Source organism: Physeter macrocephalus, chromosome 9 (assembly GCF_002837175.3).
Source record: "Physeter macrocephalus isolate SW-GA chromosome 9, ASM283717v5, whole genome shotgun sequence".
In the NCBI taxonomy this organism is placed as follows: domain Eukaryota; kingdom Metazoa; phylum Chordata; class Mammalia; order Artiodactyla; family Physeteridae; genus Physeter; species Physeter macrocephalus.
The window spans coordinates 94766314-94783072 of NC_041222.1; the positions used below are offsets into that span (position 1 = coordinate 94766314).

Here is a 16759-nt window from a genome sequence, read left to right on the forward strand (position 1 = left end):
ATGGAACACCCAGTAGGGAGTAATAAAGATACCAACTTGATCGAAGCAGAGAGGCAGGAGACAAAGGCACAAGGGGACCTGGTTGGAGAGTGAGACCTAATTTCTGCAATCATCAAAAATTTTGACTTTATTTCATAGGCAACTGGGGAAAATTTATAATAATAGCACAGGAGGGGTAGTTTGACAGGATTTTAAGATGGATTAAAAAAGTAATATTTCAAAGGAAAAGGGTCACATTTCTGAGGTTAGCATCAACTAGTAGACTCTTAAATTTGTGAGAGAAGAATTTATACACTGCTTCACACAAAGTAATCATGCAATTAAAATAAAAGGCTTCTAAAGTAGCTTCAAAATTTTCCAATGAAAGAATGCAATGAATGAAGGCATGAATGAATACATAAATGAACATAAGTGTAGTTTGTGAAAATGAAATAATGATGTATTGTGAACATAAAATTTGTAGATATTAATATTTATATAATATCAATACATGTACTTATATCAATAGCCTCTTCATCTATTTTAGGATCACTGTTTTTACCAAGGATCCATCATACATGAATTTGATTCTGCTGCCAGTATCAGCACATGTAATGGTCTGAGGTATGCACCGTATCTTTCTACCTTTATGAGTTTTCCTATGAATTTTCAAAGACATTCACTTCTCTTTTCTTTTTAAGACCTTTAAATAGAAAAATTAATGGAAAAAAGCTACTGTATATTTTCAGCATGAGGACCCACTCCAGCCCATTGTTTATGTTCATTTTTGACAAAAAGATGTAAAACACAGCCCTAAGCAAGACAAATTTTTCAGTATATGATCAAGGGATTCAGAGTTGGAAGGTGACTGGAACTCATCCAGCCTGTCCTCTCATGTTACAGATCAGGATACTGACATCAGAGACTTGCTCCTGAACACTTATTTTGCTGGTGGTTGAACTCCATCCAAAAACCAGGCCTACTAATTTCTAGGCCTGTGAATTCCCACTGCCTCACACCACAGTGCTTCACAGCTTTTTACTAAATTAGGCAGTGTTTCCAGACTCTGGAAAGTAAAAAAATGTCAGAAGTAAAGCCTATATAAGTTGTCTCTAGATCTGGGGCTCAAGGACAAAGGAAGAAGATGTGGAGAGGCAAAGAGTAGAAGAGCAAGAAACCTGTGTCTTCATTTTTGAGGATTTTACTTCAGTAGGTCCCAGTATTTTCAAGAATGAGAAACCACTTAATGACACAATTACCACATAATAGTGTCTGTACCTTCATATATTTACTCTGTAATTAATGAATGATGGACATGAAAATTCACAAAGTTTTTGCAAGAACTCAGACTTGCCAGAGGTCCTCAGCCCCGGGTGGGAATTGTTACTCTACCTATACTTCAAAGGAGAGATTGGGCTGTTAAACTTCTGAAAATCAAGATGAGTTGACTCTTAGAAAAGTTATTGAGTCAAAGGTTACATGCCATCTCACCTCTTTGTCTCTCAGAATACCTGGCTACATGCTTACATGAGGCCTTGACTCTGCAGTTTCCCTTTCTTAAAAAGGCAAACTCCATAAAGTAGAACAGAGAAATATTGTGTAAGTAATGTAGTAGTAAAATGAAAGAGATCTTAAAGAGACATTGTATTCCCAATTTCCACAGGGGGTTCTTCAGGGTGAGTGACCAAAGGTACCTCATTGAACGAGTGAAATATTCAGGTGAAGGAGAACATTTGGTGTTCAAATATAAACCCCAGATGCAGCAACCTGCCAATTATTCTTGTACAGAGTTCAATTTTACCAGGACAGCTGTTCCAGATGACAATACTAAATCCATGGAAGACTCCAAAATGGAAGTGAGTGCCTTATTTTTAAATTATCTTTATCCCAAGTCAAATGCCTCTTACTTTCTTACTGATCTCAAGAGAGAGATTATGAGCCCAATTAATGAAGCGTATAGGCTGCCTGAATCTGACTCTTCATTGTTTGAAATCTGAAATGTCAAACTTTGGTTTTTGTTATCTATACAGAAAGTGTTCATTCCCTACAGCAAATCTCAGTTTGTCTCATCAGTTTCTAAGAAGGGGGATATCTACAACCCTACACATAGATTTATAGTATTAGGGCTATAAATGGTTGGAAAGAATGAAGTTTACATCTTGAAATCTCTCTTAGATATTGTCTTTTCTTTCCCTGTCTTTCCTGCCACTTTTTGGGGAGGAGTGGTTGATGATAAGCCAGGTTATCCCCCTTTAATCAGGCCAAATATTCTAATTGTTAAGGTGGAATTTCTAGTAGAATGAAGGCACAGTGATAGTCCTCCATATTTTAGGCTTTTCTATACTTGTTCATATCAACTTAAATCCCCTCTACATGTTAGCCTTTAAGATCTGTGAGTGTTTATCTTCTTCACATATCTATGGTGTAGATTGTGTCTGAAACTTACTAGATGCCTAATAGATGGGGTTTTTTTAATTGAATCAATCAATCAATAAATAAATGATTACTTAGTTCAGAAAAGAATGACAGTCAAATATTTGAACAATATGCCTCTGGTTTATATTCAAGAGGATATGCATGTACCTCAATGCATGACACTGAAAGCTGAAAACTTAGAATTTCTTGGTATTGTGTTTTATAAAATAAAAGATCTATAATTAACAACTTTTATATGTTTCCTTGGAATTGACACTCCCACAAAGGGAGATTGGGAGATAGAAGAGGAGTAGAAGGAATACAGTCACTCCTGTTGGCCAGTTATATGTCTTGCTCTCAACTGCAAATGGTCCTTTTTACATGAGCTTACTTAGTAAGCATTTACTTTGTAAATTAAAAAAAACCCAAAATGTTAAAAACTGGATTCATGATTCTTTATTTATAATCCTTATTTTACCGGAAAGACTAAGCAAACAAAAAAAAAGATAATAAAATATGGAATGTTGTTTCAGATTTACTAGAATCTGATGCATAGAACCACATGTTTTAATAATATAGTGGGTTTTATTTACCTACATTTCTAGAATTATTAGATATACTCCTGCATGTCAACTTCGAATAATACTAACATTTCTTACCTTGAAAATTTTAGCTTAAAATGTTAAGATAAGAGACATTAACTGTACTTCATTCAATTTTCCATAAATTTCCAGAGTATGGAAAAAGAAAAGTATATTGAACTGTTCATTGTTGCTGATGATAACATGTTAAGTTTTCAGGTAAACATTTGCTCCCCATTCATTCTTATAAAACTATAGTTGTGATTTTTAACAGAGAGAAAGTAATATTTTAATCAGAATTCCATTCCAGATTCAATGTTCTGTTTTTAGCTTCCCCAAACAGACATATATAAGAGATGATAATGTCCTTTGGCAGTATAGCACACTAAGCCGAAATAGAACCTCCCTCCACATTATGAACATATGGAAATGATGAACAACTTCAAAAAATTGAAAATATGTCCACAATCTATAGTTGAGCTAAAAAAAACCCAGAAAATCTCTAAGTGCTAAAACTGAGGCAGAGAATCTCCATCAAAACAGTAACTCAAAACAAAACAAAACAAAACAAAAAAAAACAGTAACTAAAATTCACAGGCATGGTGACACAACACACAGTATATAGAATATACTGCATAAGGCCCAGAGCCACAAAGGGCTGTCCCATCTCTGAAAGGGAACTGGAAAAGCTCTCTAGTGAAACTGCAAAGAGAAAGGAAACGTTTTGTTTGTCTGCCTGTAGCAATGGGCAGGGAAAATATTATGCATGGGAAAATAAAATCCTAAGCCTGTGTCCTGCACTGATGTGGGGCATGACATACTTTTCTTTAGATACAGAAATGCCACGCCAAGCTTTCAACAAAAATACTGATTAGAAATTCGGTAAACTGCTAGACTCCAAGTCAAAAATGCCCTATAATCATAATCCAAGGTAAAACTAATCACACGAGGGAGAGTCAACCAACATAATGAAAAGAAGAATGAGCTCTCCAAGAACTGCAAATCATCCAACAATATTTCAGATTATACACCTTACAGCAGAGTATAAAAAGATATACAACAACAACAACAAAAAAAACATGGTTACAGGGTAAGAAGGGTTGTTTTTTACTTCTCTATTAGAAAAATTTAGTCTAAGCAGGGAAAAAACTCAACAAAAATAGAAAAGATTTGAACCACATAAATATAGGTTTGATCTAATCAATTGATGGATGTATACTGCAACCAGAAAAAAGACAATATGTATTCATTTCAAGTTCAAACAAAACATTTTCAAGAATTAAACTGACATTTTGCCACAAAGGAAGTAAAACAGATAGGAAAGATATATATGGAGAAGATCACTGCTTTTTTTTAACCACAACCAAATTGGAAGGTATAACAAAAAAATTGTTAAACTAGACCACAAAAAGAAAATTGATTTGGAAACTAAAAGAAAAATACATTGCCAAATATTAGTTGACTAAAAAAGTCAAATCTGAAAGTATGAAATATTTATAATAGCAAAAAGAAAACATTAGTTGAGATAAATTTTTCTAGATGCAGATGGCGTAACAGTAATTAGAAGGACATTTGTAGACAAACATTTATATTAAAAAAGAAAGAAATTTAATGAATTAAGAGTCTAACTGGAAAAGTTAGAACATAAACATAGAATAAAACCAAAAAAGAGAGGGAAAAATAATTTTAATAATGAGTAAAATTGATAAAAAGCACAAGACAAAAAGAAACAAAGTCAAATGCTAGTCCCTTGGAAAGATAAATGAAATAGAGGAACTTCTGACAATACTTATTAAGGCAAAAATAGAAGTACAAATAAAATTAGAAACGAAAGAAAAACATAACTATAAATATAGGAAAGGTTATATATCATTAAAAAATATATGTACAACCTTGTGCCAATAAATTTATGAGCAGAAGAATGTAGTACAATGTTAAGAAGCTGACTTGAGAAGGAATAGGAAACTCCAAAAAGAATATAACAAAGTTTTAAAGTTAAATAAGTAGTCCACAATCTATTGACAAATAACTAGGCTCAGATGAGTTTAAAGACAAATTTTACCGAAATTTATTGTAAGAGAAAATCCCATCTTTTATACACTGTTTTCAAGAATAGGAAAAATTCTTCACACATTTTATAGTTATTATAACGTTCATATTAGTTATCTACTGCTGTGTAACAAACTACCCAAAACTTAGTGTGGGTCCTTTATACAGTTGCAGTAATCTGATGGTTCCACTGGGCTGGCTGGCTGGTGTAACCTGGCCTTAGCCACTTGTCTGGTATATAGTGTTGGGTTTGGCCCATGTGTCCCCAGTAGGCAAGCCTGTTCTTCTGGTATTATAGCTGGGCATCAAAACATCATGAGAGAGACCAGGCTTCAATGTACAAGAGCTTTTCAAGCTTCTGCTTATAGGACACTGATTAATGTCTTATTAACTAAAGTCATATGGCCAAGTCTAGAATCAATGGTTGAGGGAACCACACATCGGTGCAGATACCTGGAAGAGTGATTCCTTAAGGGTCATTACCATAACAACCTATGATGACACTGATAACAAACCCAGACAAGAAAGTAAAATTATAAGCCAATTTCACTTACAAATATGACTGCAAATACCCTAAAAATATTTGCAAACCCAATCCAGCACATATCAAAGAAAAAGTGTGCATAACAATGAAGGTTTAGTCTAGTAATGCAATGGATTTGATAATTAAGAGGACATTTTGGGGCCTATCAGGAATAGTTTCAGTAGAATAGTGGCATTTAAATCAATGAGTAGTAGGTTGAGGAGTGGGTAGGAAATGAAAATTAAAGGGATTCTAATGTAATATCTTTGGGGTATTCAGATATTTAAGATAACAGGCGAGCAATGGAATGTTAACTATAGGATAATTGCAGCATTCAGAAAAGGCATTTTTTTTATTATTATAAAAGAAGCTTGACCATTTGCATTTATCTCTACAGGATACCTTATGTTATTATTAAGTGTATTTTATTAGGTCTAAATTGATAATGTTGAGAACAAGTACAAATAGGGAATTCATTTGTAAGAAGAGAACAACATACAAAATAAGCTGGAGCAGGAAACTGCTTTGTCTTCTTAGCCTTTTCCTGGAGAGAAAGGAGGGGGAAACCACAATTTCTTGCCCCTCTCCATCATATCCCTGGCTCCAGGATGATCCTTGATTATATGCTCCTTAGTTTGTAGCCACCATGGATACAGGAGTGCTGACAAAGTTGGTTTTTGCAATATAATGGTTGCTGTGGAGCTTTAATAAGTTTTGTTATGAATATGGACTCTAAAGAACACTTATCAGTTGGTTTAATAAACCAACGTAATGTAATATATTTAATGTGAAGAGGGAACAGAGTTATAAAGAAAACCTTAAAGTAGTGCCAAGGTGAAGCATGACTTTTGAAACTGCTATATCTAGTTATTTTATGTAAAACATGTATTTCTGCATAAGTTGCCCAGATTTTTTAGCTCTCTGGAAGGAAAGCCAATGAATTTTTTTCTTTGAAATATCTCATGATGTTGAATTTTTACTCAACTCCTATGATTAATGAGTATTGATTTGGTGTCTATACTTCCAGTATCGCAGGAATAATCACACTAACAAACTGAGGAATCGAGTTTGGGGAATGGTCAATTTTGTCAACATGGTAAGATTTGATACAGTCTGAAACAAGCCCAAAACACAAATGTAAAGAAACTTTTAGGATAGATCTCTGCTGGATTTTTGTAGTAATACTGATATTAAGACAGCCCAAAACATAATAGTTCACCAAGTAGTCTAGCAAAATTCCATTGAAAAAGAAATCACAGCAACAAATGCATCATAGCTCTAAGTTTTGGGTTTTCTAAGTAAATGACACTTAATATTTACGTAAGTTTCAAATATTGGTCACTATCACAAAATTTATAAAGCAATGTACAAAGATTTGAATACCCATCATGAGTAAATCAAATCCACTATTTTAATTCACTCTTCCATGACCTCTGCACAGCAAAAAGTCTTTCAAGCTATAATTTATCGCCCATGTTTAGACAGAGAAATCAGGGGAAATATTTCTGTAAAATTCACTAAAATGATTAATTCGTCTAACATGAAATGAACTAGAACCCTGTTAAAGAAGCAAAACTGTGAATTATACACATCTTTTTAAAGCTGACTCCTTCCGACCAGCTCCATTACCAGGATAAAGAGGCCCCAAAGAAAGACATTGTAAGAAATCGCTCCTTTAGATCAGTGGTTTTTGCATTCACCAGTTGAAGGACACTTTGATCTTTTTCTAGTTTTTTACTAGAATGTTTGGGGCCTGAATCAGAACTGAGTGCACTGAATTCCTGGGTTAGATGAGGCCACCAGTTTTGCTCCGCAGATTGGGGAAGCCACGGGCTGAATGAACTCTGTTCAAGTTCCGCAGTTGAATGGGCTATGTAGCGTCTCATAGTGAGGGTCCCTAGTCAGACAGGCTGAAGTCTATATTCAGCAATGAGTGGGGCTGCAAATTAAATTCCCTGCTTGGGCACAGCAGGAGAAGCAGCCCTGAAACTGGTAAAGCTCTTTGTTTGTTGCCTTAACTCAAGCTGACCCCAAGTTTCCCAGCTGAATAGGATTACTGGCATTGCTTGCAAACTACTGGCTCTGTCTTCCCTTCTCTCAGCTTGAGCACCACTGAGATGCCCATCTTTCAGGTGTTCTCACCAGCCCTTCGGGACACATGGGGCTGGAAAACACTCTCCACAGTGCGCGGGGCTGTCTCAGCCCCCTAGCATGGGCAGGATGCGGAGGAGTCGCTTCAGGGTACTCTCAATTTCCCAAACAGGATTGGAGAGGCTGAGAGCTACCATTAGCCTTGGATATAAATTAACCCCTTTCCTGGGCATAGTGGGGAGCTCCCACACCCAGTACTGGCTTTGCTCTGGGGGTGATCTCAAGTGCTGCTTCTCCTGTTTCTTATATCTTGCAATTGTCTTTATTACTCCTCTAACACTGACCCAAATATAAGACTCTATCTCTCTCCTTGGGGTCCCATCTCCAAAATTGTTGCACATTGCTGAACTTTTACTAAAGATTTTCAGTTCAGACCGGGGGATCATACCACAAACAATTTAAAGTAGCATAGTCTAAAAGTCCTTGACGCTTCCCGTCATATCTCTTCTTACTGGCCCTTTATCCTCCACACTCATTATTTCACTGCATCCTTTCTCACTTTGCTTTCATGTCTTCACCTCTTTTGTCTCAGAAATTCCAAAGTTCTTTCTCTGTTAAGAAGAGTGAACCAACTCTCTCAACAACCTTCCATATGTATATCCAAAACCATCCAAGCATTCTGTAGATATAATATGGCTTTATTTTATAGGATATTTTCTCACTAGAAGAGAATACATCCATAGAATAACAAATATTGTTCCCATTTGCACTTGAATCCAGTTTTAGGACCTAAAGCCCACCCATGAATGTAGAGAATCCAAAGGTTCAAAAAATTATCTTGCTTGGTGGGACCTAATTCATAAGGTTTATTCCACAATACGATCAGAGCCAAAAGGAATGGACATCTAGTTAGTTTGAGAACACGATTTAACTAAAGGTCTAACTTTATAAGAGTTTATGAGAACCATAGTTCTCACAGTTATGAAATGACTATGGGTCATGGTTATCATGTTGGCACATGAAATTCAATATATTCATATTATGCAGGTTAAGAAAAGTGAAAAATTAATACAAGGTTATTGTTAGAGCAATGATGTGAATATTAAACTTCTTAATAATCAGTTACATTCTCTATTAATATTGTTGAGTTGACCTCTCTATTTCTGTTCCTAACTTAGTGTTCATAGTTTATCATCCATTCTTTCTTTCAACCAACTTTGTACTGGCTGTTATCAAATATAAAATTGATATATTACATAGCTCTTCATCTCAAAACCATCATAATATTTCCTTAAACTCTTAAACTCTTTTGTCCTGGTATCAAAGTACCTATCAGCTAGGTGTTTACAAAAGCAGATGGGAATAGGGGTGAGAAGCCTTGGGCTACAACTATTTCTGTCTGTTTTGAGGCTTTGTTCAATCCCCAATAAGATTTCTTACACAACAAAGTAGTTCCAAAAATCAAACATGGGGAACAAACATGAGAGCTAAGTTATTGGTTTTTGAAAACAACATCAACTTTCTAATCTGCTACAGAAAAAACTCATGACCTAAGTAGAGAGATAAATAAAGAACATTCATTCCATTATGTGCCACTGTTCATAAATTCATATTTTCAGGTCAGGTATAATCTCAGAGCTGTAGTAAATTATTTATTTTAGACATATCCTGAGCCCAGTGTATGTAAGGATTATAATAGTTCAAGGAGAATCAGGTGTTTTTGGTCAAGTTTCTTTGTTGGTCATGGCAATTCACCCAGTATTCTGGACGATTCAACTCTACATTCTGTTTCAATACAACTGCTTGTAAAATGAGGTCTGAACTTTTGCTTATGTACTTCACACATTAAAATTACTTTTTTTTAATGTAAAGGAATATAGTCATGATAAAGGATCCTTCTGCAACTGACATTGTGAAAAATTATTTCTCCTTTGAACAGATTTATAAAACCTTGGACATTCAAGTGACATTAGTTGGCCTTGAAATATGGACAAATGGAGACAAAATAGGTATAGATTCTAAAATAGAAACTACCTTATTACGATTTTCGGCGTGGCAAGAAATAATCCTTAAAAAAAGGAAGAATTTTGATCATGTTATGTTACTCAGGTATGTCACTGCTCTATGTTCCTGCATATCGTAGGTGGATTATTAAAAAAGAAAACAAAACAAATAAACCAAAATACTTTTTAAAGCAGCTGATTTTTGGATAAAAGTCACAGGGACAAAAAAGTTATGTGTAGCTATACAGAAAATTTCCAGACGAACTTGTAAATAACCTTTCTTCCTAATAATGATTAATATCAGAAATGAAAACCTTGAAATATTCATGTTGCTGGGCAGAGTTGAAAATGTCATTAGGTAAGCAAAGCACCCTTAGAATCCATTTACTTTACTTATCAGCATCCATTTTTAACTCTCTTCAGCCTTCCATGCCATTTCAACACTGTACTTAAACCCACCTTTCTGAGAAAGCACTTCATTTTCTGGACATTTTCCCTCAACAGAGTGTGTGCATCCAGACCAGCTCTTCAAGAGCATCTATACTTAAGATAACAGATAATTAATCTGATAAATTAAACCTGCCACAGCTTTAATGTTCCTAAGTAAAGGGTTGGATTTTTCTGTAATACTAGGTCATTAATTCCATAAAAGGGGGGCTATTTTTACCATTTTGTCATTCAAAATACCTAGTACTCTACTCAGACTATAGGAAAATGATAAATTATGGTGGAACTGATCTGACTTCAACTTTGTTTCACATAGTCCTGTCATCATAAGGAATGTTAAATTAGGGAAGAACAACTTTGAAGCAGTGGAGTCTTTTAGCATCTCTTTTGATGTCCTTAAAGCTACTATATAAGAGTGGTATCCACTTTAACTATTTCATCTACCTATATTACCAGTATTTCTCTTAAAGTCTACAAACATAGCCTGCAAATATGCTTTCTATCGTTATCTAAATGTTAACTTACCAGACCTCCAAATATCATTTCTGATTTCATATCCAGGATGGTCCATAACACATATCTCCAGGGGAATAGTGGTTGGGTTCAGATATTCATGTACTACTGTGTCCCAGAATTATGGAGGTAAAGCAAAATATTATCATGACCTTCAAAGCAGGCAAGATTAGCTCTTTTGCCTATTCCTTGGATGTATGTCTTAAAATACTTAATAAATTAGCCTAGGAAAATTAACTTGGTATAAGTAGACAATCTTTTACTTCCATGTGTGTCTCTTTGAGCAGTAGCTTCACACACCAATAGTATGTCTACAAATAGAGATATGAGGGAGTGCTACTAAATGACTAACTGGGCATCATATTTAGAACTTCTTATGTTGGTTTCTTATATGTCTTCCCTCTATATTCACATAGATCTTGAAGTGATTGGATACCGTATATGATATTACCATGGTGTAACTTTTGGTTTTCAGTGACCATGAGCAAAGTCAGAATCCAGATTGTGCTTTCTCTGGTGCTTCATCTCCATAGCTGATATTCTCCCAAGTTCTTCCAATATGCATAGTCAAATACTAAGACTTTAAAATGTAGGAACAGAAACATATCAGTAGTGAAGAAAGAAATATAGCATATCTTCCTGATCAAAGAAGTTAAACACTGAAAGGGGTCATCTAGCCTGACTAGCTTTCTTGTATTTGAACCGTCTCTATTATACTCTACGTATGGTCCTTCAGCCTATGATAGTTCTTTTTAAAGCGGTCCAACTCTAAATGTTCTTCTTGAAAGCATATCAAATTTGGCTCCCTTTAATATACACATCTACATCTGTCTTTTTAGATAATCCAGGAATAGACCTGTTTTCACATGACAAGTGTTTTAAATGTTTGATTATACTTATCAAATCCTCTATGAGTTTCTATGGTTGATTAATTTTTTGTTTTAATTTTCAACCACGGCAAATTAATCGTAGTGTTGAGTCCATTCACTATGTTGCGTTTAACCCTCTGAACACTTTAAATTTTTTGGTCTTTTAAGTGGTTTTATCCAAAGTTGAGTGTAGGGCAAACTAAAGTCAAGTCAAATGGACTCTGACCTTATTATTATTTTGGGGGGGAAAGTACTCTTTTATGATTTCAACTCAAGACTACATTGACTTTCTCAATGCCTCTAAAATACCACAGGTTTAAAATGAGCTTCCTATCAACCAAGGTCATCCTCAATTCCAGAACTCCAGTGCCAAGGCACTAGCATGGGGGGGTTCACTGCACTTCAGTGTTTGTGTTAACTGAACTACGAGTTTATTTATATCTCGTTTATAGTGGAAAGTGGCTCTACGCACATGCACAAGGAACTTCCTATCCAGGGGGTATATGCCTGCCCTATTATTCCTCCAGTGTCGTTAAGGTGGGCTGTGCTTTATTTATGTTATATTACTTAATCAAAATGTTTACCTTAGATTTCTGTAATCTTCTGTGTCCTATTGAAAGGGACCATGTATGCATTCTGTCATACATTCCCACCAAAATGTCACGATGAAACTGTCATGTTTCCCTTATTAAATGGGAAATGTTTTATTAAAAACTAAAGATAAATAATGAAGATAAGCCAGTGTTTTCCAGAGTTTATATGAACATCATACACTAATTAATCTACAAAGATTAGGAAAGCTCTTTTGCATATTAAATATAGTTATTTATAAGGACATGTGATGTACATAAAACTTGATGGCTGGTTTTAGCAAGTAAGGATAATTGTTCTTATGTGGAAAATATCATATCTAGATGGCTTTACCATTCACTTTCAGAAAGCCTAAGACCTACGTACTGCTGACTCCCCTTGTTTATCTGATCCCTTCCCAAGTCACTATACTTCTAGTAAATGCTGCCCAAATAACACTATCTAAGATATTCTTTAAGATATCAAGGTTTGGGTTGATTTCCTGTAGTGTCTCTGCCTAATTGTTGTTATGCTTAAGCGAGTCTTGTAAGACCTTGAACTTAAAAGCCAGTATTTATTAAAATGACTACCTGATTTATTATCCCTATGGTTCTTTTTATGATTATGCCTTGCCCATGTTATTTTAGAAACAAAATTTTGCATAGTGGAGTCAAATTAATCTAATATAGGTTGTCCACTCCAATTATGACATTATAACCCATCCAGGACACATTTTAAATGTCATATGAGTAAGATGAAATCACCAAATTAGGGGTGTTTTACTTTTACAGTAACCTGATATCCCACCCCTCTTTAGAAATTTAATTTTTTCCTTAATATAGAGATTAAAACATGAAATAGAACTAAGAACAGAGATAACTATCAACTCTGTGTTGGATTTTACATTACTGATCTTCTGACTTTTTTCATAGTAGTAACTGCCTCTTCATGATTGTATAACATTATTGCCTAGTGTGAGACTATAAATTGGAAACCCGAAACTCACATATTTTAATTTTTACTCCCTTTGAATATCTAGTAATAGAAGACAATCAATAATGTTTATTTTATTGTGTAGGACTTTAATTAATAAATTTGAGCTATTTGAAAAATGAGTCTATATAAAACCAACAATGACTATTACTGCACCAAAAAAAAAAAATTTCAAAGTGTTAGTGCTAGAGACATCCAAAAGGTTACTTGTCCAACCTCATTATATAACTGAAGAAACTAAGGTGCAAGAACGGAAGATAACTAAGTCCACAACCTCTTAGATAAAATACTAGTTAACCAGAAGCTAGAAACCAGCTCTCAACCACTAGTTCAAAGCTTTATGTACTGTAGCGTACTATCTTATAGAAATTTCTAATGCACATCTTTTTTGGCATCAGGAGCTTTTACCTGACCTAAGTGCAAGTGCAAGCAGAATGGCACATCAGTTGGGGCATAACCTTAGGATGCGGCATGATGATTACCCATGTACCTGTACTTTGGGAAAATGCGTGATGGATAGCGATGAAAGGTGAGGCTTAAAAAACATAGAGAATATATTTCAATATTGGGGGAGGGGCTTTAAGTAAAACTCAATATTGTAGGGACATATTGTTATTATCTGGAATTTTCCTAATATCTCCTGGGTAAGAACTCAGTAACTGATATCTAATTTTACATCATTATCTACGTAATTAGTAATATTTGGGGGGAACCACAACATCCCACTCAAACGTCTCCAAGACTTTAAAAGTCCATCTGTGTCCAATCATTGTAGCAATAATAATGACAAGGGAGTCAAAACAAAAGGAAGATGGAAGGGAGGCAAGTTTCAGCTTAAAAAGAAATACATCACAGTCCTAAGATGTGTAAGAGCGTACTAAATATTAATAGTTTGTTTCAGAAAATGTTTATAGAGAACTACTTTGTGCCAGGCACTGTGTTAACTAGTGCTTATTTTTAAAAACTTTGAACACGAGTCAGTCCCTGTATTGAGAAGCTTGTATTCTTGCATGGATGGTAGGCAAATATATAGATTATTTCAAGTGGGACAAATAAAAAGTGATATGGGAGCAGCAGGCACAATTGGTCTAAACCATGGGCTTCAGGAAGGATATTCTGGAGGATATATAGTCTGAGTATTTTCACTAAAATAGTATGTGTTGGCTGTGTTTCAATAAGACATTTTCTGTAATAAAGAGCCCAGCTACTACTCTGCTGTAACAGTAAGACAAGAGTAAAAAAGGTAAACGGACCTTGAGTCCATTTACATATTTTTTTGTCCTAAATTCTTAATAGAACTTTCATAGCTGTTCTACCACTATGCATTGATATGATTAATCTTTATTTTTAACTCGTCCTATCTCTAACATTCCTGCACTAAAATTCAGTAAATGCAGCAAAACCCAGTACCAGCAATATCTCAAGGATTACAAGCCAATGTGCACGTTCAATATTCCATTTTCTGATAAGTTAAGTGATTATCCGTATTGTGGAAACAAGAGGTTGGATGATGGAGAAGAGTGTGATTGTGGCCCTGTTCAGGTATTTGCAAATGACGTTGCCTTTACATTTACAAAGTGTAACCTCAGCTAGAACTTAGACAGGGATGTAGCCATTAATCAACCACAGTAATTCTTGTAAAGCTTTAAAAACTGTGCTTTAAAAAAAAATGGAAACAAGTTGTTGGTGCAGCCTCAATGCAAGGCTTCTTACCAAGTCATGTAATGATGTTGCTGGAGATTCAAAGCATCACATTAGCCTGGTTTATACATTACTTGGCTCTTCTTGTGAGAAGGGCTCATAGGTGTCATTAAGTCTGATCTCTCATGCACAGTAGGAATCTGTTCTACAAAATCCCTCACAGTCAGTCAATCGAGTTTTACTCAGGGTCTTCTGAGGCTAGTCTATATCCCTGTTGACCAGTTCACATTATTAGAAAACTTAATTGAGCAGAAACCTTCTAAACTTACACATATTTATTGCAGTCTCTGGTACATTTAGAATAAGCCTTGGAGGCATATTTTAAATTAATTCTTACTCTGCTTTTCTCTAACATAGGAGATTTTTCTTTCAAGAGCTCATCATATAGGTATGTGTCCTAGATAATGACTTCTCACATTATCAAGTGCTCATAAATCACCTGGGCATGTTGTTAAAATGTGGATTCTGATTCAGTAGGTCTGGAGTGGAACTGACATCCTATTCCTACCAACCTGCAAGGTTGTCTAAGGCTGCTGGTCCATTTTAAGTAGCTATGGTCTAGACACTGCACAATTCAAAATTCATCCTGGCCATGAAGAGACTCCAGGATCAGAGCGGAGGCAGCGAAGGTCCAGAGGTGACAGCTTCTATTTTTCAAATGTCTCAGATTAAATGGAAAGAGAATCCTAACTTTGGAAAGTGATGCTTTTGCCTATGTGCATCTTTTGGAATGGTTCTACAGTTTCATTCCAACACTTGAAGTACCTTACATGACAGGATGCAGACAATATTTTGCAGTCTCAACTTTGTTTCAGCAGATAGGGTCTAAGTGTCCATCCTGTTATTATTATCTAACGATGCATTTTGTTAAAAGTTCAGCCCGAAATATTTAGCATCTTGAGGAAAATATAAAATCAGAAGTTGTGGACTTCCCTGGTGGCGCAGTGGCTGGGAGTCCGCCTGCCGATGCAGGGGACACGGGTTCGTGCCCCGGTCCGGGAGGATCCCACATGCCGCGGAGCGGCTGGGCCCGTGAGCCATGGCCGCTGAGCCTGCGCGTCCGGAGCCTGTGCTCCGCGACGGGAGAGGCCACAGCAGAGAGAGGCCCGCGTGCCGCAAAAAAAACAAAAAACAAAAAAAGAAGTTGTATTATCTCACACCCAACATTTAGCATGAGAAACAGCAGGACTCTTCCAGAGAACAGAAGTCATCAGGAGAATGGAAGGTCACCAACTTTGGGCTTTGTATGCTACCAGTGAGGATCATCAGCTGTGGAGTACTGAACAGCACAAGGGAAGGAAACAGAGTAAAAGTCCCAAACACCAGCTGCGAGCAGTAGTCTTTGTATGCATATCATAGCCAAGGACCATGCATTTGGATTTAACTCTGAAAAACAATTATGGCTAAATTGCATAGAAGCACCACAAATTAACTCTTCAAACAGGAAGGAGCCAAACTACAAACCGCTTCTTATGTTTCATTTTTGATTATTGCCAGGAGTGCACTAATCCTTGCTGTGATGCACACACATGTATGCTGAGTGCAGGATTTAGTTGTGCAGAAGGAGAATGCTGTGAATCTTGTCAGGTAAGATCCTTTGCTAGGACTGGGTTTCTCTGTTTTCAGTTTGTTAAGTATACACAGAAGCAAAGAGTCATCTGGCCACTGAACGACCTTCCACCACGAATCCCAGATTGGAGCTAAGATTGCTCGTACCCAATACAGCCTCTTCGGAGATGCTCAGGCTTCTAAATACTAAGCAGTGCTATGGTCTGGGGAGTGGAGAAGCAGGTAAGCAGTGCTTGGACTTTTAGGAGTGGAGCTATACGACTAACATGATTCTTGCTTTTTGTGTCGATCATTACCAACCTATTTCACCTCAGCTGAGGGGGAAAATGGCATCCCAACAACAGTGAACTGAAAGGGAAAAGGGTTATCCTGGAATTGGAAAGTGATAGTGACTAGTAGCTGGAGATATATTCCTATAGGAAAGATGACCAAAAGTCCAAATGCCTCTGTCTAAGG

General features: G+C 36.0%; 1 protein-coding gene across 1 annotated transcript in view; it reads left to right on the top strand.

The window, feature by feature from the left end:
• Window positions 1–16759, top strand: part of ADAM7 (ADAM metallopeptidase domain 7) — a 49471-nt gene that overhangs the window by 12982 nt on the left and 19730 nt on the right. The window contains 9 exon segments of the mRNA XM_024130781.1: window positions 527–603; window positions 1643–1835; window positions 3129–3194; window positions 6575–6643; window positions 9578–9747; window positions 11923–12007; window positions 13432–13562; window positions 14401–14575; window positions 16232–16321. Of these exon segments, the coding sequence (XP_023986549.1) occupies window positions 527–603; window positions 1643–1835; window positions 3129–3194; window positions 6575–6643; window positions 9578–9747; window positions 11923–12007; window positions 13432–13562; window positions 14401–14575; window positions 16232–16321 (1056 nt within the window).